A 25,515-nucleotide genomic window follows, 5' to 3' on the forward strand; every position below is an offset into this window, starting at 1 on the left:
AGTGTGTTTTTTGTCCTGTCTCCCTCCCCCCCAACCAGTCGCAGCAGATAGCTGCCCCTCTCTGAGCCTGGTGCTACTGGAGGTTTCTTCCTGTTAAAAGGGAGTTTTTCCTTCCCACTGTTTCCAAGTGCTTGCTCAAAGGGGGCAGTTTGACTGTTGGGATTTTCTCTGTATTATTGTGTGGTCTTTACCTTACAGTATAAAGCACCTCAAGGCAACTCGTAAATAAATAAATAAAATTTGATTTTAAAGCTCTTAAAGCTTTAAATTCTAGACAGAAATCTGGATGAAGCACAAAAGTGATTATCATTATAACAGTTGAATATTGCGACTAAACTTCACTAACACCTGACACAAAACATCACATGCGGGGCTTTTGTCTCTGAAACTGTGACTCTGCTGATGTCCAGGGATCACCACGGTGCTGACCATGACCACCATCAACACCCACTTGCGAGAGACGCTCCCCAAGATCCCCTACGTGAAGGCTATTGACATGTACCTGATGGGGTGCTTTGTCTTTGTCTTCCTGGCCCTGCTGGAGTACGCCTTCGTCAACTACATCTTCTTCGGCCAGGGCCCCCAGCGACAGAAGAAGGCGGCCGAGAAAGCAGCCACCGCCAATAACGAGAAGCTGAGACCCGACCCCAACAAGGTACGTGCGCGAGCCGAGCTCCTCCAAAGGTATCCGTGTTGTCAGTTAATGTGCGTGTTTGTTTCTGTGCGAGAAAATTACCTCTTCTCCTTTCAAGGTCAATGTGATGCTGTGATCAATGCTTGATATCCTTTACCAGCACTCTTTACTCCTGCTCTAGCTCTCCATTTCTCACTGGTTTAGCCCTGTGTATCAACTTTATTACTCAGCTAGGATCTGAAAGAGTGAATGCAGAAGCAATGACTGGCTTATACTTTATCTCCATATTTCTGTGTCTCCCAAAGGGCAAGGCGCCTCGGAAAAATCACTGGCTGTGGTGCCAAAGCCTTCTCTTTAAATTTTATTCAGCTGCTAAAGTTAGCAAGAACAACGGCAGCATAAGGAAAAAGAAATCAAACACCCTTTCCTTCTGAGTGTGGCAAGCTACGATTTCCCCCTAAGTAACAGTGCTGATTTTGTATGCTTGCAGTGGCTGGTGGGAAATGTAGTTCAGAGAGATGATGCTCTGTATGCCAGAATGAAACAGAGGGAAATTGACGCATATGACTCGATGTGGGATCCCATCTTTGTGGACGATGCCGCATTAGGACTAGGCGAGCAAAGAAATAAGGTACTGGAGGTTTTGAAAGTCAAAACTAACAATGTCATCAATCTGAATCAATCCAGATCAGAGGAAAATGCTGTAGTTTTTTTGTGCATTTCTTTGATTTTTTATAGATTTTTTAAGGCAACCTTGATCATCACTCCCACCATTGTGTTTTTTTCCCTCTCTTGGTTTGCTCTTCATGCATTTTCCTGACAAACATGGCTTAGCAGTTTGATTTCTGCAGGCATTAATTTAATCTTAACTTGGGCTGTACATCTGAATTAATAGGAAATGAGAACAAGAGAAATGAAAACATCAGTAGCTCCTCTTAAGATAATATCATCTAGACCGAAATACTGTATCTCTAAGGTGACTGATTAATCTCTTGAAACTAAGTGAAGCAATTGAAAAGAAAACAAAAGCAAAGAGAAAAAAAAAGCATCTCCAGATAAGAGAAAGAAATCATTTGCAGTTTGATGAAAAGCTCCAACTAAGTGGCTTCGCTTTAAACCCCCTAAAAAAAATCAACAAAATGCATCAGGCTGACATTTACAGCAGGACGGGATTGGATTATTGGGATGTTTTTCCTCAGAAGTCAGGCTATGGATGAAGAAATGTTGATCCGAATTCACTTCCCACAACGTCTTTCCTGACCTGCCCTGAACCTTTTAGCCTCTCCTCCATCTTTGCAAAGTCCTTTACAGTTTCTCTCAACCTTCTCCTGTCACATTTTCCTTTTCCTTTGCTTTTCTCTTTTGTGTTTTTGTTCAGTTTGTCTTGTGAATCGACAGAATTTTAACCACACGCTGGTTGAAATTCTGACATGGCAATGAAGGTTTCTCCATGAGAATTAAGTTTGTGGAGTGCGTTGTGCTTTTCCAGGAGTGTTATCTCATAGTCTTGTGGTTGTATTGTCACTCAGATAATGACGACAGATGATCAATGATTTATTTAGAGCTTTTTTTAAAGTGCTTAAAATCTTTTCTTCACTGTAAGTAACACGATTTTTGACTCATTTGCATTACCCATTCTAGCACCCCATCAGTGTTTTTACACAGTAAACTGCATAATTATCATTACAACTTCAATTATAATTTTGCTAGACGTAGACTGAACGCTCCAAAATTTCCTCCCTGGCAGTAACTTCTCATGGCTGCGCCTGTTTTGTTTTGTTTTGTTTTGTTTGCACCTTCACACAGATGACCCCCGACGACAACATCCTCTTCAGCACCTTGGAGATGAAGAATGAGATGGGCGGCGCCGGGGATCTGTCCCGGGGCCTCGGAGCACCCGGAGACCCCCGCAACACCATGCTGGCCTATGATAGCTCGACGCTGCAGTACCGCAGGGCAGCCATGGCACGCCAGAACTATGGCCACAGCGCCTTGGAGCGCCACGCCCAGAAGAAGTCGCGCCTACGGAGACGGGCTTCCCAGCTCAAGGTGAACATCCCAGACCTGTCTGACGTGAACTCTATTGACAAGTGGTCCAGGATGATCTTCCCCACTGTCTTCTCCTTCTTCAACGTGGTCTACTGGCTTTACTACGTCCATTAAACCGAGCCGGCTCGCGGCAGGCATGTAAAGAAAGAGGGAAGAAGGGGAGGAGGGAAAAAATAAGAGGAGATGAGAGAGAGGATGTGTGTGAGAGAGAGAATGTGAGATGAACAGTGCACCGACTTTTTTTAGGTGGTTCGTTTTAGAGAAAATACGGAGATACAAAAGACTTTTAGACGGACTGCAGCAGCACCCAACACTTCAGTCGGCAGTGACTCTTTTAGGATTTGGGAAACACCTTCAAATCGACTGTCAAGCTCTTGAGAAAAGAAGAGAGAGTTTTAAAAAGACAGAAACGGTGCCTGTTCCAGAATTTCAATATATCACTAATATTTGTCATTCGTAGCTTACTCTCTGTGGATCAAATATTTATGCTTGTGTTTGCATATACTTTTAAGGATTTCTTTTGTTTAGTATCTATTTACTTCGTAGCCGAGCTGTCTGCATCCAGGAAAGCTTTATAAATGATTTTAAAGGAGTCATCCTTGGATAGTCTATTTTCCTATAATTATTGTATATCAAAAACATCCTTTAAAAGCATGCTTATGTTTGATTTCATTTGCATCTCACGATGATGATGATGATGATGATGATGATGGAGTGCAAAGCATTTTTAGTTGTGCTAGTAGAGGTTGTCCTGTCAGCTAACGTTTGCAGCTTTGGCTTAGCACGACTCACCTGGGTGGATTGTTTTGAGCGTCGCTGGATGGGAACAGGTGGACAGCAGGGGGCGTGCTCTTCTCTGGATGTCTATGTGGGGCTTTCGTGGTGGCAACACTCAACAGGAAAAGCTTGCTGTGTGCCGAAAGAAGAGTGGACACTGAAGCTTCAGCCAAGTTTCTGTTTTCGCTTTTGCTGATGGAATCGAATCCATTTCACCACGCGTGTTTATTTCTTCTTCTTTTCTTTTTCTCGTTTGTTTTGTTTGACTTAACTTGACTCCCTAAACTTTCCGCCATCACGCAAGGAGCTTGAGAGGCTTGAAACGGCTTCAACGCAACCTAGGCTGCTGTGGGGACTTTGAGCTGAGTTTCATTGCAACCAGACTTGCTGCATAAATATGGCAATCCACAATCCATCATTATCAGTAGAATTGAATGATAGAAGTATGATGCGTTCCATTGTGCTTATAGGTTTCTGTTTTGAAAAAAATGTAGATAAACATAAAGTCATATTTAAAGAAAAACAGATGATTCATTTTTATAAACCAGTACTCACATTATTGTGTAAATATTACGGATTTATTCTATTTAAATGGGTCTTCGTTGTTGTTTTTGCAGTTGAATTACAGATCAAATGTTCCATTCAGTCGAGAAAATAAAAAGATAACGAAAAAAGAAAAGAGCAATTTAACTGAGGATAAAAAAAAAGAAAGAAAAAGAAAACACAATTCACAACTTTGCTGACTCTGTACCTTTTGGGATTTTCTCTCTTTTTTTCTTTTTAATGGACTCTTAAAAGCATCTACTTGCTGAAACTAAAGCACTTCCAGACACCAGTGACTTTTGGGTCAATGTTTTGCTCTCCGGAAATGGCTTAACAAGGACCCCACTATCCAGGCATTGAAGTCAGGCATATTTTGTACAAAGTTTCTGTAAATTCCAATTGTAATATTTCATAATGACTGTAAATATCTTGTGTAATGATTGTCAGCAATTATGAAGATGTATCTAAATTCAATTAAAACTCAATTCAGTCTATCACTTCAACAACAGAGTACATGGGTGGCAGTTTTATGTGTCCTGCATGAATGAGAGCCTGATTACTGACTGTCTGAGCTGCATGGCTGATTGAGTGTCTGCATGAGCGAATGAACAACTGAGCCCAGCACGGGGAATGAGTAGGCATATGAGAGGAGCAAATGTAGGGGGTGAAAAGAGAGTCGAGAGTGCTGCAGCTGGGACTATTGGCTGCATAATGGATGGAGTGGAGGAGTTGGAGTGAGAGGCTGTGGCGGTGGTCTAGGCTGGCTGTGATGGGCTTGGCTGGGGTTTGAGCGGGGCTAAGCTTAACCCGGGCCTCGGGGGGGGCATTAACGCAGAGAGCCATAGATATGGAGGCACTCTGCAGACTCGACTGTGGCCCTCTGGCTGAAGCCACGAAGAGAAAGAAAATAAAGGACAAGAAAGAGAACGAGCCATCCATGCAGCCATCCGTGCCACGACCTCTCGCTGCATCCTCCCCCGTCACGCAGCAAAAGCGAGTGCACTCTGTGTGCACTGGCTGACCACTTAAATGGATGCTGGTGAATATTTAATGGTGCAAAACACTGAATATTTATTATTTAAAGCAGGATTTTGTTCTAGTGTGAAGCTAATGTCTGGGTTTTAAGCTTAGGAAAGTGAGGAAATAACTGGTGAATATCAAAAAAATCAGGCAAAAAATGCAGATGAAAATGCACAGAAAACCAAATTATCAACCAAAGATTTCTGTCACTAAGCTCTGGAAAATAGAGGACAAAAAAACAGCGAGGCTGAGAGAGCATCATCTTTGAGTGTTTTGTAGTTGCTGTTTGTTTATGAGAAAAAAAGGGGAACTACGTTTTACGTTTGAATAGGACTCTGCATGTGTGAAGCTGCTGGGAGTAAAAAGAAAAACTATCTCAAAAGGCAAATTGGTGTAAAAACTGATGTAATGTGACATGTAACCTTGTTCCTCCATGCATCGCTAAAAAAGCAGCTCTACACGACTGTTGCCCGCTCAGTATAACAGATGTATTATCTCACTACAGAAGACAGATGGTTTGTGCTAAATTGGCCCTCTCTCCCTCTCTTTCTCTTTTTCAAAAAAGGGCATTAGTGTTGTCATGTAAGGGGGGGGGGGGTGGATGAAAGGCAGATGCTTTCTACTTTGTTGTGTTTCCATGTCACTGGCATAATTAGTAATGCACAGACCTCTGTTCTGTGGAATCTGGTGTGTGCGTGTTGTTGTTCCAAGACCGTGTTTGTTACTGTGTGTGTGTGTGTGGATTCACAGCTGCGCCACTGTGAAAGTCGGTGTGCCAGCCAAGCCAAACCCAGCCAGAGCTGACTGGGACGGGTGAGAGGGTGAGTCTGCCGCACTCCCTTAATGCTACACCCAAAGCCACCCCCCTCCTCGCTGTAAACATATTTGATGGAAAAACACGCTGAGCTCCCCGGTGAAGCTGAACCTGATTGTGTCATCTGTTCTGTAACAAAATAAATCACCTGCGAGGTCATGCGTGGCATCCTTACTGTGTGTAAAATACTACATATAGATTTACTGCAGTCACTATAAATATGCCTGAAGTTTAAATTTAAGCACGTTAAACGACTGACCCGGTGCAAATCAGGCCTCCTTAAACAGGTTTGGCAGACTGCTTTGGAAAAGACAACATATGTCAACATGAGGAAGTGGAAAGCATCCTACATGCTTGCCATCTGTGCAAGAGGCTGCTTTGCTGTAGTCCATCAAACATAGACTCGCACACATGCATGTGAGCAGTTCCGCTCACAGACTCCTGCATGATTAACGCCATCAAAGTTCCAGCTCTCGACACGCCCGTCCGGAAAATTCTGCATCTGTCCTCCTAAAGCGGTGACAAGAAGTCACCTGTGAAGCTTCTGTTGCTGACCTCTGACCTTTCTGCAGAGACAGCAGACCATGAGCATTGGAATTTTTGTCTCCCGTGCACCAATAAAGAGCCTTGCTATCCATTGCCAGTTTCATGCAGACTCTTCATATATACTGGCCGTGGGCAGTCTGTTCAGTGTTGTGCTGTCAGTTCAAATCTCCCTATGACCCACTGCACCAATTTTCTGCTCTGTAACTATGACATTGTCAGCTTTTTAGGGCCTTTGACTTGAATATGTGATAGTAGCTTTTTGTTTATGTGTGTTATTTTTTTAATCAACACCCAAAGTCTGTAATATACCGACAACACACTACACAGACTCACACTACACTGAAGTGTAAGATTATTTCAGCTGAAAACATGATATAACTTAAAGAAGGAGATCACTTCCAGCCAGACTGAAATCAGCTGATTCATTGAGACACATCACAACAATTTTTTTGGGTGTAATCACCTGGCCTACTTTCCCCTGACAGCTCAAGCACGAGGAATGCAACACACCTGTCAGTGCAAGGGGGAGGACTCAAGAGAAGAACTAGGTGTGTTGTCATTTGTTTCGGCACAGGCCTCACACACTCACCTAGAATCTCTGGAGGAAAGACGAAGCCCGAGGAGAGTCTATTTAACACAAACCAGCAGTGGATTTCTAGAGGATGGGAAGGAAAAATTGGTGAGAAGAGGAAAAGGAAAAAGGACAGGCAACCATGACGTGGAGGAGCCCGCTGGCCCTGGTGAGGGATGCCCTGCGAGGTCAAAGGGCACGGGAGAACGAACTCCGCAGCTTAGAGTCTAATCTACCTTATGAAGGATTAGAGAAGGGAAAGCAACCTAACCGCTACTTCCCATCAAATGCCATCAAGACCACAAAATACAGCCTCCTCTTCTTCATCCCCATGAACCTTTATGAGCAGTTTCACCGTCTGGCCAACCTCTACTTTGTGGGGCTTGTTATTCTGAACTTTATCCCTGAAGTGAATGCTTTCCAGCCAGAAATAGCCCTTATCCCAATTTGTGTCATCTTGTCTCTGACCGCTATGAAGGACGCCTGGGAGGACTTCAGGAGGTACCAGTCTGACAGGAAGCTTAACAACATGCCGTGCTTCATCTACAGCAGGTAACTGACTAGATGACAGTCATGTCCCAAATATAGAAACAGCTGTGCCGTGCTGTTTATGCACGACATGCCCCGAACGATCCACATCAGTGCTTGTGATTCCTCTCTTCCCTGCTGTTTGATTGCGTAGATCTGTACAATTGTGTTCTACCTCCTCTGCGCTGCAGCACCCCCGTGGGAATTTTCGACTTAGAAATAGAACATGTGTGGGTGATTATTCCTCCTTTGAAGAGCCTCATAACAATATCTCTGACTGTCACATTGTGCACATTTGATGAAATCCTCGTTCGGGCATTGCGTCAGCAAAAACAGTAATGTTAGACGTTATCTGTTTTTTAGAATTACTGGTGAAAAATGAATAATTCACAAAGGAGGATAAACTCCGTCATTTCCATCCCTGTTGCTGCTGTGATTTTGAAGTACAGTGGGACATGGAGGAAGTGGGGAGGTGGGTATTACGTGAGACTGGAGACACTGCCTCCAATGATGAAGCCTCAACTTCTGGTGGGGTTTATAATTAACCCGCCGCCCGCTGCTGGTTTCCCCAAAGAGACAGCAGAGGTGTTAGGAAGCCTCATCTGGGGGAAAAGCCCATAGTGTGAATCTGTATGTGTGTGTGTGGTGTCAGGGTCCAGGTGGCCTGAAGGGTGGTCTCCAGACACAACATTTCAAACACTTCAGAGAACACGCCGGTCCATCTGGACACTAGTTGCCTCTGCTTCACACACAGAGCAGTTGTGCGCTGCTGTGCAGGTTCCTGTGGGTCTCTCACGGCTCACTGGGAGGGGATGCTAAAGCTTCATTTTGGGATCATAAAGCTTAGAGCAAAATCATTTGGTTGGGATTTCTTCGAAGTATACAAATATTTCCTAAAGAAGCTCAGGGATGGATTTTTAGACCTCCACACACATCCTTCCTTTCTTCTTGGGAAGCCATTTTTACAGGCATGATGACAGAAGCCTTTCCACCATCTTTACCTGAAAAGACCCACGTGGAGGTGCAGACTGATGACAGAGATCAGACTTTAATCAATCGGGCCATCTCTTAAGCACGTAGTTTCCCCCCCCATTATCTCGACATAATTTTGTTTTCAAAGCAGTGTGAAGTGTTTGAGCAGAACGTGCTTATCTTCTGGCTCATTCTACCCATCTTGTCTCAAACACTTGTCAGTCCACCTGCGTGGAAACATGCCGAGCATGAAGCATGCCGGCTGTTTGTCACAGCGTTTGAATGCCACGTCGCCCTCTCCTCTTGTTAAGTATGTCTCACCGCATAGCAGCAGGTGTGGTGACAACCAGTCACCACACCTCGCAGGCTGTTCCCATATCTGCTGTTTAAATCAGCTAAACAAATCTGGCTGATATTATATCATCACTGCTTTCAAGTATCCCTTGATCGCCAAAGAAGTAGGCAAACTAATAAAGGAGAATCAATAATGTATTTTTTTGTAGTTCTCTAGAAAAGAAACAAATGTGGCTGAGAGCAGTTGAATTTAATAATTGTGAGTCTTGAGGCTGTCTCCATTAAACAGCTCACCGACCCAACAACTTCCTTCTAACACTCGCCAAGTAACATGTTCAAGTATTTTTTCAACTGTTATTTGTGGCACACAATGACTACTGCGTAATTTTAGGCGCAAATGTTTAAAATAAATCCGAGGAATGATGTCAAAGGCTAGAGCACACACTTAACACCTCCCACACCTGGAATTCAACTGCCTGATGTATAAAAAACAAAAACTAGCGTAACAACTGTAAAGCCTTCTGGACATGAAAAGGATTGTGCGTGCATCTCGTGAGATTAATAAGCACAAGAAACTAAAAATATATAAGTCTGCGGTCCTGGCTTTGTTTGGTGTGAGGCGTGGTGTTCAGTAGTAGCTAACCGATCAGGTCCTGCATGCAGGGCAGCATACCTGCATCTCTCACCCTCATGGCTAAGCCTCACTACCTGGGAACAGCCTCATCTGTTAATGTTCAACGTGCAGTACTTCGTTGACAAACACCATCTCTACAATTTTCCTTTTCTGAAACACATATCACAGTTTGTGTCGTCATCCCCCCCCCCCCGAAAAAAGAAACCTGATATAATTTTCTCTGCTCCTGCTGTTTACGCTCTGACTTCAACCACTTCATAACACAGCACACGTGTGATTCCCCAAAACCTACCTTGGAATTTTTAAAAAGAATTCGAGGCTAGACTCTCAACTGATGTTTAATAAGGATTTTTTTTTTTACTGTGAAGTTAAAAAGGTAAAATAATTCATTAATTTAATTTAATTTAATAATATAAAAGCTGTTGTATTTAACTAATACCGAAAGCAAACTGTTTACTTCGTCCTTACGCCGGGCCTTGAGCCCACAACACCTTTCAGATCTAAAGTGTTTTAGTGTTGTCACTTTTGAATGAAAGGGCACTCCAGAGGACCACGTATGAAGGAGAGCATAGATTTTGGACTGTATTTCATTTTTACCTCCACCATTGCCATTTATACTACACCAAAGTAAGTAATTGGTAATTAATGGATTATTATTGTGCAGAAAAACTGAGATGGACTGTTGAAATGGCACTTTTCTTATATTATAATGCTTTAAATGTGTGTAAACATCTTTAGACTGACTGAAAGGGGGATTTCGTAAGTTTAGCCCACTTTAGATCAAAGTGGACCACATGAGGCCCACATTGTAAAATGAGTTTGACTTCCCTTCTTTGTGTTATAGCCTGCAACCCTAATAATACTGTGCCACTTAAGAAGTGCAATAATTTATTTCTTCTTTCTTTTGAGACCTCCAGTTGTTCTGTTGTATCTATTGGTAAGTATTTTAGCTGCTTAGTCTGGGCAATCATAAATTGCAGACATCATCAAAAGTGTTATCATTTGCATACATTTATATATATATAAAAAAAAGATGGCTATGTCTTTAATGAATGAGACAAAAACCTCAGCATAAATTAGTATAAAAGTTTTTAAAAAGAAAAAAAAAATTAAGATAAAAATGCAATGATCGCTGGCACCTGACATCTCTGCAGGAAAGAGAAGCAGTTTGTGGAGAGACACTGGAAAGATGTGCGAGTGGGAGATTTTGTGAAGGTGGTTTGCAATGAGATCATTCCTGCAGACCTCCTCCTGCTTTACACATCAGACCCCAACGGTGTGTGTCACATAGAGACAGCCAACCTGGATGGAGAGACCAACCTGAAGCAGAGGACAGCTGTGTCTGGAGTCTGCAACACGGTGAGAGTTAAATCTGCCTCCCGGTTTTTGTTTTCTCTTTCCTTCTTTCTCTGCGTGACTGAAATTGAATACACTCTGAAAACAGTCGTGCCATGTCCGGATGTTACTTAAAGTGCAAATCATTACAACTTGTCAAAGTAAGTGAAGAGATACCTACTGGATTACATAGCTTTAACACATGTATTTGGAGAGGGATTGCCATTCCCGGGTGCAGGAGACATCTTGAAGTACAGGTTAAGCTGCATTTAAAAAGTTTCCATTTGTAATGATTTTCCCGTGTCTCTTCTCTCTTTCCTTTTCCCAGCATCCAGAATTTGAGCCTGAAAGCTTCAATGGGATCTTGGTGTGTGAAAAACCCAACAACAACCTGAATCATTTCAAGGGTTACATGTGGGTATCAAATACACAGACAACATGAACCCCTCCCTGCACCCCCAGTTTCTATTAGCCTTTCAAAGCAGCCAAGCAAAACTAATTCCAACCGCCTTGCTGGACTTTCTGATTCAACCAGAGGCATTATTGGGGCTGTAATAGACTAGAATCGATTTTCTCAGGCACCACGGCTCTTACAGGTGGTCTGCCTATGCTGGCCAGCTATAGACATAAAGCAGGAGAATTGCTAATGGGGAATATATAAGCAGTAATGAATATCTAACGAGATCTGACAGTAAAAAGGAGGCTTCTCACTTTCTCCTGCTGCAGAGAGAAACCCGATAAGCAGAAGGTGGGAGCTGGAATTGAAAGTCTGCTGCTGCGAGGCTGCACAGTGAGAAACACGGACCATGCTGTTGGCTTTGTGGTATATGCAGGTATATTTTCCATTTTCTCGGCTGGTTCGCTGTTTTAACCTTGAGCTTTTAATGTTTGTTCCCACCACGATTCTTGAAATACTGAGATCACAAGAAGATGCTTTTCACAATCTACAAGCGTAACTCTACAAAATTACTATTTAAAAATGTCACATTTTCTTTACATTTATTCATTAAGTTTCCCTTTATTATTCTTTACTGTCAGAAAAGTAATTATTGTGCAGTGTAATGAAGCCAGCTGCTCTGTGAGACTTACATAATCATAATTGTAATCACAGACTGTATAAAAAGGACAGAAGTAGCCATTGTGCCTTCACCCACATGCATCTATATCAACTGGTCAGTGCATTCACCTAACAGCTTGGGGTTTTGGAGTCAGAAGTGACCAGATTTAGACCAGAGGGTGGATTGCTAAAGCACAAAAAGAAAAAAGAAAACACAGGAAAAAACAAGGTATAGGAACTAGAAACCTGGACGTCTTAAGGGGTGTGCAAACAGGCGAAGTGGGTGGGTCCTGACTGAAGCAACTAGACTACCACCAAGAGTGACGTGTGCTGACTAGTTATACACAGAGGGCTGGTAGGGGAAGTTGAGACAGGTGGGTAAAGGAAAGTTAAAAACGAAACTAGTTAACATAATAAAACAGGAAATAAACAACAACCACAAATGAAACCAGCAGATGCTAAAGGGAGGAGCAGATGGTGAAATAATGAGGGAGCTAAACACAAATAACAAACTCAAAATAGGACTGAGTGAAAAACAAACAAGGGTTCAGAACCAACCCTAGAACAGCTGATCATCTTCACCAGTATTCACACTTCATATACACTAGGCCAAATAGTGGTATGTAAATGAAATGAAAACAGAAACTCTACTTAACAAGAATCAAGAACAACAATGACTTCAAAATTCTGGGACCAAAGCCTGAGACCATGACAGCACTGGTAAAAAGCAAAAACACAGATGCTGGCTTGTTTTTTCACATATCGAGGTCCAGGTCATGGGAGCAGCAGTCTAAACAGAGACATCTAGACCTTGCTCTCTCCACCAGATCTTCTGGAGGGACAACGAGGCATTGACAAGCCAGCTAAGAAATAGAACTCATCCAGACTGTCTTGCCTACATTTTGGTCCCTGTAGGCCAAAACACTTCACCTAGGTGGAGCTAGGAGCCATCATAGTCGGATGCTAAACCACCTCATCTGGCTCCTTTAACTGTGGAGGAATTTACAGTCCACTCTGAGTCCCTCTTAAATTACTATGCTCCTCACACTGTCTGTATGAGAGAGCCCTGTTGCCACTTGTATCAGCGACATTATTCTTTCTGTTGCTGCTTGTAGCCTCATGACCACAGATGAAGATGGGAACATAGATGTACTGGTACATCAGTCTTCATTGTGACAAACTGGTGTACAATCGCTCAAGGAACTACAAGTATCAGCACTTCCACCATGGCTTCAATTTTTAGCCCCATATGCTAATGTTAGCATGCTAAAAAAAACAAAGCTAGCATGATGACGTTTGCCACCATGTTTAGTGTTTATTTAACATTTTAGCATTTATGAATTCAGAGTCTTGGACTCAAGAGATCGAACAGATGAAAATGATGTTCATTTTGCATAAATGTAATAGTAGTAAATGTAGTATTTTATTACAATATTTAAGATTTTTTGCTTTTTTTAGTGAGCACAACCTAATGTGATACTGTGACAGTGGCACAATGACAGTAAAGTCTCTTATGTATTATGCATGTCTTAACGTGTGATACCGATTTTCACTCACCATGTGGGGTGTGGAATCAACACCTTCTCCTCCTTCCTTTAAGGCCGTGAAACCAAGTCCATGCTCAACAACAGCGGGCCAAGATACAAGCGCAGCAAACTTGAGCGGAGGCTGAACATAGACGTCCTCTTCTGCGTCATTCTCCTCTTCACCATGTGTCTTATCGGAGCACTAGGTCAGTAATGAATTACATCTCTTAGCCGTAAAATCGCTACACAAAATGATTCATGTTTGATGGCTTTACATTTATGAGGGGACATTAACTTCCAATAAAAAAATGGGCACAAGCCCAAGCTCATATCAAGACAGAAGACAGAGGACGGTATGCTGCTAAAAATAGCTTTCCTCCGTGCACTGCAGTCAGTGATTAATCCTGCTGTCCTCCTGTATGCAGGTCACTACTTATGGCTTAATGCTATGCCTGTTGTCCCCCCTTACCTGGTACCCCCCACCAGCGGTCAGCTGGACAGGCCTAGTCTTACTAGTTTCTACATGTTCTTCACCATGATCATCCTGCTGCAGGTACTGCTCTCTCTGACGGTTTGGAGGGTGTTGTTATTCATTTTGAAGTCATTAAACTAATCTTCTCTCCTCTTGTCTCATTTACTGTCCTCCTGTTTACTCTCTGGGTTACCTTTCACCTTTTTTCTATTTACTCCTCTCCTCTAAAGATCCTGATTCCCATCTCTCTCTACGTATCCATCGAGTTGGTCAAGATTGGCCAGATTTTCTTCATCACTAATGATATTGATTTGTACGACGAGGAGACTGACAGCCGCATACAGTGTAAGGCTCTGAACATCACAGAGGACCTGGGGCAGATTGAATACATCTTCTCAGACAAAACAGGCACCCTGACTGAGAACAAGATGGTGTTTCGGAGATGCTCCATCATGGGAACCGAGTACCCACACAAAGAGAATGGTAAACATCTTCACTGAGTTAGTTTAACCTAAAGCTGATGCAGTTTAGCTAACCTCACGATTATGACCTGTTTTGTAACGTTGTTACAAATGGTGTTTTCATATGCAGATTTCTCCAAATGAAAATTTGGATGTCTGATTAAATCAGACAGAAAACTAGGATAAAAGAATCAGAAGGTTATCACTAGTTTAACAGAAATATTAAGAGAGCTCTCTTAATTATTAATAATCTTGTTACCTTGCTGAATACTTTGGTGTTTTGACTTACTGAAAGAGTCCTTCCACTCAGCTCTCTAATCTCGGATTTTAAACAGTCCCTCAGCACTGTTAGTGTTTTAATGCATGTGTCGACATGTTTTTGGGGGGTGATTTGCAGCCATCCGCCTGGCTGTCCTGGATGAGCCCGAGGCAGAAGAGGAGGTCATCTTCAACCAGCATGCACAGCCTCTACCGACTCGTTGGTCCTTGGATAGTGAGGAAGCCAATGTTGAAGACACACATGGCCATGGCAGCCGACGCAGAAGCAAAGTCACAGGAAATGCCCAGAGTGATGTGGCCTTCAGCAGCCCACTGGTACGATGATGTTTATTTTTCTTTTTTCTCTCTGTCTGGATACCTGCTTTCCTCCAAATCTGTTGTTCAGTTATTGCGGAATCCACAACTTTGGTTTTAAACGAGGAAGTCCGCCCTCAGCCTTATTTCATATCTGAATTCTTATTTCAACCTAATTTCAAACTCTTACTTTTTTACCCAAATGTGACCCAACCTTCTGTCAGAAGGTCCCAGTCCCTGCTGCAGATGGCCGAGCTGCTAGGTGTCAGTGATGAGCACATCCATTTTGGCTCAAAGCTGCCCCTGTGTCTGTGACAGGACATATGGTCATGCTGAGCATCATTTGGCACAGGCCGGTGATGTCACATAAACTGTAAATGTGCACTATAGATTAGTCACCGTCGTCTTGATTTACAGTACAGTGACTCTGCGCCTATTTTTATCTGCGGGGCAGAGAGCGGAGGCCTGGGCATACAGGCGGAGACAGAAAAAGTCTTATGTTTATGCCAGCAATGTAGTACACAGCCCATCTTTAGCACTCCTCATGCTGCGTCTCAAACAGAGCTGAATGCTCGTATGAACGTACACTTCCTCCCTTCCTTCTGTCCTTCTCTCCTCGCAGCTCTTCCTTAAACATGGACCAAAAAAACCCACAATGAAAACAGAGAAACGTTATCCAATCTCCTCAAGTCAAAGCTGGAAAAGCGTAACGTAAGCAATAAATCTACTAATAAAAGTGTTTCATTAACAAAATCATTAACTTGCTCTCCGACAGGAAACTGAGGTGGTCCCAGACGGGAAGCTGTTTCAGAAGATTAGCAGGACATCAAGCGGCAGCCTCAGCCACAGCCAGAAGACAGATGCTTACCTGGATTTTTTTCTGGCCCTAGCCATTTGCAACACAGTGGTGGTTTCCATGGCAACAACAAAGAGAAGGAGGGTGAGTGCTCAGTTTGCTGCGACAGTGGATGGGAAGTAGAGATGGAGGGCACATCCGGTGGAGAAATGATAGATTAAAGATGTGCCCTCTTTAAACTTCCAGTGTCCTATAACTATAAACTTTAAATAGAACAAAAAAAAAGAAAAGAAAAAAAAACATTCTTCACTAAATTGACATGGAGCAAGTGGAGATTTGCAAACAGGGCAAGCTTCATTAAGTTGAACATTTGCTGCTCTGAACTGTGCAGTTCTGAAGTCTGTGTGTTTTCCCCCCTGAGTTCACAATCAAAGGTTAATGCACAAACAGAAACTGAGTGGAAGAAGAATTGTTACTGGGACGTTTTGCCATATGTGTAATGTGAGAAGAGGTCTTCCTAAAGCTATTTAATGAATTTCTTGATTCTTTTTTTTTCTCAGGTGAGTGTGTCTCCACAAGCCAAGCACACAAATACTCCACTGGAAACTTTATCCAGCCTGATGAGAAATGCTGGCGGCATTTTTAAATTCTGCAAGCGCAATCCCAAGAGACACCGTACCTTCACAGAGGACTCAGAGGAAAATTTTCAACCCTCTGGACAAACAGAGGGGGTCGACACCACCGGGCTCCAGCCGTGTTCGCCTCATCCTCCATCCCTGAGCGACGAGCCCGCGCTGACCTCAGATAATCTGAGATATGAGGCGGAGAGTCCAGATGAGGCTGCCTTGGTCTATGCTGCCAAAGCATATGGCTTCACTCTGCTGTCTCGCACCCCTGACAGCGTTTCAGTGAGACTACCATCTGGGGAGGTGCTGGATTTTGAGGTGCTGGACACCTTGACCTTTGACTCCAACAGGAAGAGAATGTCTGTGTTGGTGCGACACCCAATCACCAAAGAGTATGTGCTGTACACTAAAGGCGCAGATTTTGCAATCATGGAATTACTTGGTACACCCTATCCAGGTAAGTTGAGATAAGAGTACATTAAGTACTTATAGTATGCATCTATATTAACTGGTCAGTGCATTTCTAATTAATTTGTAATATTTCCAGAGCACTTCAGTGGCAATAAGAAAAATATAGCAACTGTTACTCAGCGTCATCTCGACTGCTATGCTAAAGAGGGGCTCCGCACACTGTGCATCACAAAGAAGGTGCAAAATCATACATTATCCTATTTACCAGCATGATTTGCTTATTTAAGTGAAGCTATGTTTCATTTTTTTTCTGCATGTGTTTCAGGTTGTGAGTGAAGCAGTGTATAAACGCTGGTCAGTGGACAGAAAGAACGCTATGGCTGCTATAGAGAATAGAGAGAGGCTCGTCATGGACACTGCTGTGCAGCTAGAGAAAAATCTCACCCTGCTAGGTGACACATCCACCAATCGTGCATTGGTTGCTGTATACTGTATATCTTTGTGATAATATTTGTGTGCGAATGGTGCCTTTATTTGAAATATGTCCACGTGCAGGAGCTACAGGCATTGAAGACCGTCTGCAGGAGAACGTTCCAGACACCATCCAGGCACTGCGCGAGGCAGGGATAAAGGTGTGGGTGCTGACAGGTGACAAGCCAGAGACAGCTGTCAACATTGGATATGCTTGTGGGCTCCTTGAAGACGAAGACCTGGTGATAAATATGGGCTGCAAAGACAAGGTGAGGAGGCCTCACATTTAAGGGTTGCTGACTGAGGTGTTTTTCATTATGGCATGTGTTGAAAATGGAGCATTAATTTATTTTTCAGGAAATCAAAGTAATGTACTTAGGTTGTGCAACCTACAACACTCATGTGCATGGTAAATATGTAGGTAGTACAGATTCGGCAAACAAGGGAAAGTTCCCAGGACGAGACACAAATCCCCTTTGGGTTGTGTCAGAAATGACTTGGAAAAAAAAATCTGCCACCTGCTGTGGCGACCCCTTGCATCAAGGCACCAGTCAAAAGTAGTTTTATCCTAGGGGGCCAGTGTACTCCTAGTACCTGTCCCAAGCCTGGATAAATGTGGAGGGTTGTGTCAGAAAGGGCATTCAAGATGTTACGCTAAGCTAACTGACTAACGGTGGCATCTTCCTATTTACAGTGCAGATTGTGGTGTCGAATCATGGAATCTAACTTTTAACAAAAAATAATAATTTTAAATAAAAGGTTAAAATAAAATCTTCTTAATGTCTATCTTCTGGTGATTTAAATAAGTACACAATATGATAAATTAGAGGTGTTGATTTAGTCAGAATAAGGAAATCTGACCAAAAAGTTGGTGGAATTTTATACAAGAATTTCTACACCAGTCAAATCAGAAATTTACCTTCACTTTCAGCGTTCCTGATGCAAGAGGAGAGGTGTTCCCAGTTTTCAAGACAAAAAGTGCCACTGTTTGAGTGTTAAAACTACCACTAATTAAATAAAACAGAAATTAAAGGGAAATTTACAGGAGACTCAGAAAAAAACCTGAGAAACATTCCTGGGTGCCTAGTTTTCTGTCTGGAGATTTGCAGGTGTATGTAACAGAGCAGCGATGACCCTCTGCATGAAAGAAGAAATCATCAAAGCAAGTTGTTATGTTAAGAATCTACTGGAGCAGATTTTTTTTTTAAAAAACAGCATTTCTGTGCTCTTGCAGTTTGATATTGTTTTATAAAAAAAAATATTGAAGTTAAATGGCATAGCTGACCAAAGAGCACGAAGTAGAAGACCATTAAACTGTTTGCATGGTTACATTTAATTGTATCACATATGTCTGAAGAGGAAAATATTATAGTGCGCATATCGATTTCATTAAAACAAAATTTTTACAAACTTTTTGTAAAAGATGTGGAATTAGTTTAAATCCTGAACCCTTTTAGTTCACACCATTAGTAAATAATAAATACTCTAACAGGGTTCAAAGGAAAGAGGACCATTTCCTCCATTATTTTAATTCATCAAAAACTAAAAACATTGTGAAGACCGGAAGCATTAGTAGCTAACAGATATGAAAAAAGTCTATTAAACATTGGCCTTTTAAAGCAAATTAGGGACATGTGTAATTTATATTTCGCAGAATCACATACAGCTTGTTTCAGGGGACAACACTGATTTTCTTTGATGGTCTTTCAAGGAAAGTTGTGTGTTTTCCCAGCAGTAACTTCAGGGTAGGTTTCTCCTCCTGTGAGCTTGTATCCTTCCAATTTAAATGACTGAACCTTTGTGACCACTTTTACATTTTAACTAAAGGTCAAACCACCGCATTTCCATCAGAGAAAGATAAGGTGTCAGGTGTGGCCCTGCTTCTCTTAGGTCATTAAAGAACTGGTACCACCGAAATGAAGCCTTCATAACAACCTGACCATGTCTAATCATCGGCAGCCTCAAATAGACTGAAATTGGCTGTCGGCCCTGAGGGATACATGTGGGACTTTCTGAAACAAACGGGCTGCTGCGCTTCCCTCAGATGGACTAGTCACTGATGATGAATGGAGTGAGATAGCCTCAACACAATAACTAATGCTTTCATATCTAATTACCAGTCTAATGTTCAAACCTCAGAGGAAATAATTCTCTCATAATCCAGAGTGGAGGCATATTAGAAGCGAACCATTTTTTTCTACCATCATAACTCGGTGATCACCTGAGAGATACACTCCCACAACCACCGTCCTACCAAAGCCTAAAGAAATTTAAAATATTAAAAATAGAAAAAAAACCTTTTTCTTCCATCAGTTTCCTTTTTGTTTGAGTTATTTACACACAACAATGATGAGTCTGATGGGACCAGAGCCTGATATCTGCTTGTATTCAGAAATCATGAATGTGAATCAGCAGTAGAGTAAACGTGTTGCTAAAATACCAAAAAAATGGGCGTGTTTATTTTTTCTGGAAATCTGTCCAGAACCCAGGCATATTTAGTTTTCCATTATTAACAAAAGAGAAACAACAATTTTATTTTTCTATAATATTTAGCTCACGTTTGACAAACTTCAAAGCAAAAATCATCTAAGTGATCAGCTGCTGTTTTTCAGATCACGTGTACGAACATCCTGGACTGCACCCTGGAAGAAGTGAGGAGGTACAACGCTGATCCTCGTAATGTGGATACCACCCAAAACATGTCTCTGGTGATTGACGGTCTTACCCTGGACAAGGCTTTGTCGCCGGACCTACTGGATCGCTTTGTGGCCCTGGTGAAGCACTGCCGCGCCGTGCTCTGCTGCAGAGTCACGCCGTTACAGAAGAGCCGAGTGGTGAAAGTGATCCGGGAGAAACTCAAGGTCATGACACTCGCCGTTGGTAAGAAAATCAATGAAATGCTTACATGTTCAGTAAAGTAAAAAGTTGATTTAATGTGTTCTTGACTTCTTCCCATCATACATAAAATACAGTAAAAAATAATATGAAAGTGACCAAAAACATTTTCTTTGTATAATTTTTGAACCAAACACTAGAGCTTCAGATGCAAGATAAAGACCTGAAACTTACTTTTAAAATTAATCCATGCTGAGGTCAAACACAGGTACACTTTGGGTCAAATATTTCAAGAGGTAAAACTAAAAGAATAAGGCAAAAAGGAAGAAGTCATACTCAGCTCATACTAAGTTAAGTTAAAATTGTCACCTGTATTTGGAGCCCACTTCAGATGTTTGTTTGATCGTTGCGCTTTAGTTCACTTCACAGAAAGCTGCTCCTACAAAAGAAACTTTCACAGGACTGTGAAGTTTAAACACACCCATGATTCAGGAACTTGTAGAACCACCTTTAGCAACAATAACTATAAGAAATTGTTTTCGTCATTACTTTATCAGTCTCTCAAATCATTATAGAGGAATCTTTGGCTCTCTCTACAGGTATCAGTTCACTGAGGTTTGCAGGTATTTGTTTATGTGCACAGCTCTCTTAAAGCATTTCAGTCAGGTTGAAGTGTGACCAATGCAGCATCACGATTCTTTTCTTTTTTTTAATCTTCCTGTTGTAGATTTGCTTCTCTGTTTGGGATGATTGCACGAGTTAGTTTCAGCTTAGCTTAGGAGTTGGTTGACTCAATGACTGCAAGATGCCCAGCTTCTGCAGCTGCAAAACAAATCCAAATGATGCCGCATCCATCACCATGCACTTTTGTGAGGTGCTTGTGATGATATGCCATGTTTCGTTTTTGCCAGACGTGGTGCTATGCATTACTGCCAGACATCTCCACTTTGATCCCACCTGTCCAAAGGACCACAAGTCTTGTGGTTGGTTCAGATGTAACTTTGCTGCCATGTTGTTTTTAGAGAGAAGAGGCTTTCTCCTGGGAACCCTGTAAAACAAGCCATACCTGTCCAGTCTTTTTCTAATTGTAATACATTATTGCATCATATTGCACCAGACCAGCAAACTTATAGCAAATGATCAGTTTGTTTAGCAGCACCTGGCTGCTACTTCGTAAGTCCTGAGGAAGTGGTAAGGATGTGCTTACCGAGAAAACCTTTATTTTCATGCAAATGTATGGTTATCAGAGAGCTTTTTAGAGACCAAACACAGGGCTAAATTAGATAAATTAGTAATCATGCTTACACGTTTCCTGATAGGTTTCGCATAGCAGCTTAAAATGTGATAATAAGTCAGTGTCATGTTCACTAACGACTTACATCCATGTAGTAAAGAGAATAAGACTCAATACAGTGCATAGAGTTTGTGAATCGAGTGAATCTTAAAACATTTTTAAGCTTCTGTATAAACCACTAAATCAGCGTCTGTGCTGTGTTTTCAGGTGATGGTGCAAATGATGTAAATATGATCCAAGCAGCTGACATTGGCATTGGGATATCTGGACAGGAGGGGATGCAGGTTGGAATTGATTTCTTTACCTCCATGTATGTGCTTTGTTCTCCTGCCTCACAGCCTAAAACACATCAAAACTCCTCTTTGTCATCTGCAGGCCGTCATGGCCAGTGATTTTGCCATATCTCGCTTCAAACACCTGAAGAAACTTCTCCTGGTCCACGGACACTGGTGCTACACTCGACTGGCCAACATGATCATTTATTTCTTCTATAAGAACGTGGTGAGTGTTATATGTTATATCTGCATCCCGATGCTCTGCTGTCTAAATTAACATCCTGTCATGATTCATCCTTTAACCGTCTGTGTTTAATATGTTTCCCAGGCCTACGTAAACCTGCTTTTCTGGTATCAGTTCTTCTGCGGATTCTCTGCCACTGCCATGATCGACTACTGGCTGATGATTTTCTTCAACCTTTTCTTCACCTCTGTGCCACCCATAATGTTTGGACTCATGGACAAAGACATCTCAGCAGAGATGCTGCTGGGTGTGCCCGAGCTGTACAAGACTGGACAGGGTGAAGGGGTTAGTGACACTCCCAAAAAGTCATGCGAGCGTTCGGTCTTGAATAAAAATGTGCAGAATGCTTTGATTAGTTTCTGTCTTCATGAATTCCAACTTTTGTGTTGTTTGTTCAGGATTACAGGTTTACAACTTTCTGGGTTTCCATCCTCGATGCCTTCTATCAGAGTCTGGTCTGCTTCTTTGTTCCATATTTTGTAAGTGACACATTTTAAACAGTCTAATCTTTGATTGCATTAAGTAATGCTTTCATAACAGGGTGTCATTTGATTTATTTACTGGTTAACTACTCTTTGTGATAACTGCTTTCTTCTTTATATTTGATAGTGTACTTAATTTAATTACTTGTATCTCAGGTCTACCAGGATTCAGACATTGATATGTTCACTTTTGGAACACCTATGAACACATCTGCTTTATTTATCATCCTGATGCATCTGTCAATAGAGATCAAATCCTGGGTGAGTTCTGAACTGACATAATCATGATATACCTCAGTAGAAATGTCTTTAATTCACTTCTTTTTATTAGTGCATATTCGAATTCTAACATTTTTTAAGACCTCTAAACTGGTTTTAAATGAAAGGAAGACACACATAAATTAGAAAATGCAATAGAGAGCTAACCCAGATGGTTTTTCTATGTTTCCAGGAGAAAAATGTTCTTGAAATCTGGATGATGTATAACAGCCTCTCTGTGAAAACCTTGTGAATATAGGCAGAATAAAGTAAAACTAAGGAATAAGGATCTACATCATTTTTTCAGTATTCATTTTTAATCCACAGCTTTTACTCCAAATATTCAAAATACAAATATTCTCTTTTTAGAATCTCTTTTTATCTCTTTTTAGAAAGACTAAATTTTATTTACTAACAAACCACTAAACTTATTCCTAACTTTTTATACATATGCATATTTTCCAAAATGTTAAGTGAGGTATTTAATTTATATGCAATTTCAACAGAAGGTAATAATTTTTTTTAAAGCATGGAAACAAAGTAATGCAAAAAAAAAAAACTGATGAAGAATCTTATTGCTGTAAATATTTCTCTTGCAGCAGAAAACAGAGAATTAACGGGTATTTGTTGCTAACTGGATTGTTTCCACCACATGTAATTGCTGTTTTTTGTCATTTGTGCCGCAGACGGTGGTTCACTGGATAATCATGCTGGGCAGTGTGGCATTGTACTTCATCGTGACACTCGCCTACAGCGCCGTCTGTGTAACCTGCAACCCTCCCTCTAACCCATACTGGATCCTCCAGAGCCAGATGGAGGACCCCATGTTCTACCTTATCTGCATCCTCTCCACTGTGGTGGCTCTCCTGCCCAGGTACCGTGTCTGTCACTCTTTAAGCTCAGTGGGGTTGAAGATTTTTAATTGTCCAGAGTTTTGGGGTGTATTTGTGAGCACTTTCTAGCGTTGGTAAGTCTTTTCAGTGTCAATGTTTAACAATCACATAGTCTAATTTTAAAATATGAGCAGCATAAGGTGGGTTTTGCTCTGTATTTCCCTTCATTTCTACTTTAAGGAGTCACCAAATGTGAAAGGATGTACATATACTTACAGATCTATTATTATAGAAAAGCAACAATTAGCTGCACAGGTGTTAATTAACACTAAGGATATTAAACTCTAACGTTCTCCATTTTTTTGTCATATGACAACCAGAGGAAAATAAAAATGTTCTGAAATTAATAATAATTTCTTTTAATAAATGTATTTTGCGTTCAGCACAGTCGACGGTACGGTGACTCAAAACGGAATAAAGAGAAAAAGCAGCAAATATTCTCTATTTTTAGTTAAAGAATGACTCATTCAATGCTGAATTCATGTTCACAATATAACTCACTTCTTAATCGATTTTCAAAAAACCCATTTGAGCAGTTTTCCTATTATGTTTATATCTATTTCCTAATACATGTCTATTTGTGTTGGATTTTCTAGCCCAATGGTTCTCAACAGCAAATCTGAATCATCCTGCGGTTTTTAAAGGGAGCAGACAATGCTACTTTTCTCTAATGCTACCCTTTTCTTAGCCACTTAAAATCTTTAAAAAAATAATAGAACATCTCTGCACAAAAGGCCATAGATAACCTTAGATGAGCGGCAACAGAAAAAACAACAAAAATAGAAATCACTATTTTAGTCTACATTTGCACACATATTTAAAGCTAGCGGGTCTCCTATTTTAATTACTTATATTGATCTAGAGCACGCTTTGACTTGTGTACATCATTAACTGCTATGCAATTATGAGGCTCTTACGGTGTGTAAACCCTACCTGCAGAATTGTAGTTAAATATTGTTAAACGTGAAGGTCAAGAAGGACTGCACCACAGCTTGGTCTTCTTCTTCTCGGTTGCTGATGCGTCTGAAAGTGCTGATATTTAGAGAGAACGCTCTGATTTACATCAAAGGGCTGCATATTTTTCACTGGCCTACTTTCTCACCACCACACTCTCTCCCTCAGGTACATTTTTCACGTGCTGCAGAACTCTATCGCCCTCTCCCCGTTCATACAAGCTAAGCATCTGGACCGTAAGGACCCCTCCATCAGAGAAGAGTGTATGAAGGAGTTGAGGAGCTACAGGGGCGGCGGGCAGGTCAAACGCTCTAGGCTCTCTACCCCACCCTCTCCCACCCTGGAGACCCCTGTGGACTTCATTCACGAGTCTCTTGCGGTTGCTGATATCATGGGGGATGATTTCACACTGAATGCCACAACTAAAAACTAGCAAAAGTCTGCAGACTCACAGGGAACATGAAGGGGAAAGGAATTCTAAGATGGTTATTTATTCAGAGGATTTTATATACATGAAGTCCCCCTGTATACATTGTTTCATTTTTGAAATGCAATCAGGGAGATACTGCTGCTCTCTAACTGGAGTTTATTTTGCAATAAACTACGTGACAAAAGCATGTGGGCCGTCTGTTCCTTCCTCTCCTCCTAACAAAGTAACACATAAGCCTGTTAGTTTCCTGATGGGGTTTCAGCGCATAGTGGTAACCCAATTAGTCATGCCACCCACCCCTTCAAAAAGTGGTACTTTTCCAGGACAAAATGCTTAGCTGGTTTAGTGTGGTCCTCTCACCTAGATATCCTAAACAGCCACAGTTACAGATCCTCTATTTAATTTGCTGCCATTATTAATAATATTAGTGGCATTTATAAGCTAGCCTTGGAGTAATTTTTGTGTTCGGTATGCATGTCTGTGAAAATTACCATGGAAATGCATGGAAATCAAATTTTATTTTCCACACCAACAACCAGTGTGTGTGTGTGTGTGTGTGTGTGTGTGTGTGTGTGTGTGTGTGTGTGTGTGTGTGTGTGTGTGTGTGTCAAGCTTTATGTAAATCCAGCTGGAGCATCTACATCAAACAAGCCAAAAAAGATAAATTTAGAAGAATCAGAAGCAAAGACTTCTGAGCTACAAAGACTGCTGCTTTTTTTTAAATGGAAATCGAGTGTGCA

At 41.6% G+C, this 25,515-nt stretch overlaps 2 protein-coding genes and 1 long non-coding RNA gene across 10 annotated transcripts in view; 2 read left to right on the forward strand and 1 right to left on the reverse strand.

The window, feature by feature from the left end:
- Positions 1–4,513, forward strand: part of gabrb2a (gamma-aminobutyric acid type A receptor subunit beta2a) — a 33,260-nt gene extending 28,747 nt beyond the window's left edge. The window contains exons 8-10 of one of the 2 annotated variants that reach the window (XM_082557963.1): positions 411–655; positions 1,125–1,265; positions 2,441–4,513. In XM_082557963.1, the coding sequence (XP_082414089.1) occupies positions 411–655; positions 1,125–1,265; positions 2,441–2,797 (743 nt within the window). In that variant the 3' untranslated portion in view covers positions 2,798–4,513. The remainder of the gene's footprint in view (positions 1–410; positions 656–1,124; positions 1,266–2,440) is intronic. The other variant, XM_082557964.1, reaches the window with a different exon arrangement.
- Positions 3,874–13,416, reverse strand: LOC309720837. 2 transcript variants are annotated; one of them, XR_014280578.1, is made up of 4 exons: positions 10,899–10,981; positions 10,703–10,799; positions 6,973–7,038; positions 3,874–3,934 (listed from the first exon to the last, which is right to left on the reverse strand). It is a non-coding gene; the product is annotated as an uncharacterized lncRNA (long non-coding RNA). The 2 variants fall into 2 exon arrangements; XR_014280577.1 differs by lacking the exons at positions 10,703–10,799; positions 10,899–10,981 and adding an exon at positions 13,332–13,416.
- atp10b (ATPase phospholipid transporting 10B) lies at positions 6,978–24,959 on the forward strand. 6 transcript variants are annotated; one of them, XM_082557911.1, is made up of 21 exons: positions 6,978–7,506; positions 10,537–10,741; positions 11,046–11,131; positions 11,444–11,550; positions 13,375–13,506; positions 13,726–13,853; positions 14,003–14,255; positions 14,631–14,827; positions 15,582–15,746; positions 16,163–16,685; positions 16,776–16,876; positions 16,965–17,091; positions 17,195–17,379; positions 19,723–19,990; positions 21,447–21,523; positions 21,615–21,740; positions 21,843–22,043; positions 22,157–22,237; positions 22,397–22,501; positions 23,185–23,372; positions 24,514–24,959. In XM_082557911.1, exons 1-21 carry the CDS (start codon positions 7,097–7,099, stop codon positions 24,776–24,778), a joined length of 3,930 nt encoding a protein of 1,309 aa, XP_082414037.1. In that variant the 5' UTR covers positions 6,978–7,096; the 3' UTR covers positions 24,779–24,959. The 6 variants fall into 6 exon arrangements, with proteins under 6 accessions (XP_082414037.1, XP_082414038.1, XP_082414042.1 ...); XM_082557912.1 differs by lacking the exon at positions 6,978–7,506 and adding an exon at positions 7,519–10,009; XM_082557916.1 differs by lacking the exons at positions 6,978–7,506; positions 10,537–10,741; positions 11,046–11,131; positions 11,444–11,550 and adding an exon at positions 12,469–12,494.
- Positions 24,960–25,515: the final 556 nt, after the last annotated feature.

The sequence above is a fragment of the Aulonocara stuartgranti genome (assembly GCF_965226115.1).
Source record: "Aulonocara stuartgranti genome assembly, chromosome: 2".
NCBI classification, from domain to species: Eukaryota; Metazoa; Chordata; class Actinopteri; order Cichliformes; family Cichlidae; genus Aulonocara; species Aulonocara stuartgranti.

Coding starts and splice junctions, on each gene's coding strand:
- atp10b (XM_082557911.1), top strand. CDS start 7,097: ATGACGTGGAGGAGCCCGCTGGCCCTGGTGAGGGATGCCCTGCGAGGT. Junction 10,742..11,045: donor TGTCTGGAGTCTGCAACACG/GTGAGAGTTAAA, acceptor TCCTTTTCCCAG/CATCCAGAATTTGAGCCTGA. Junction 11,132..11,443: donor AATCATTTCAAGGGTTACAT/GTGGGTATCAAA, acceptor CTCCTGCTGCAG/AGAGAAACCCGATAAGCAGA.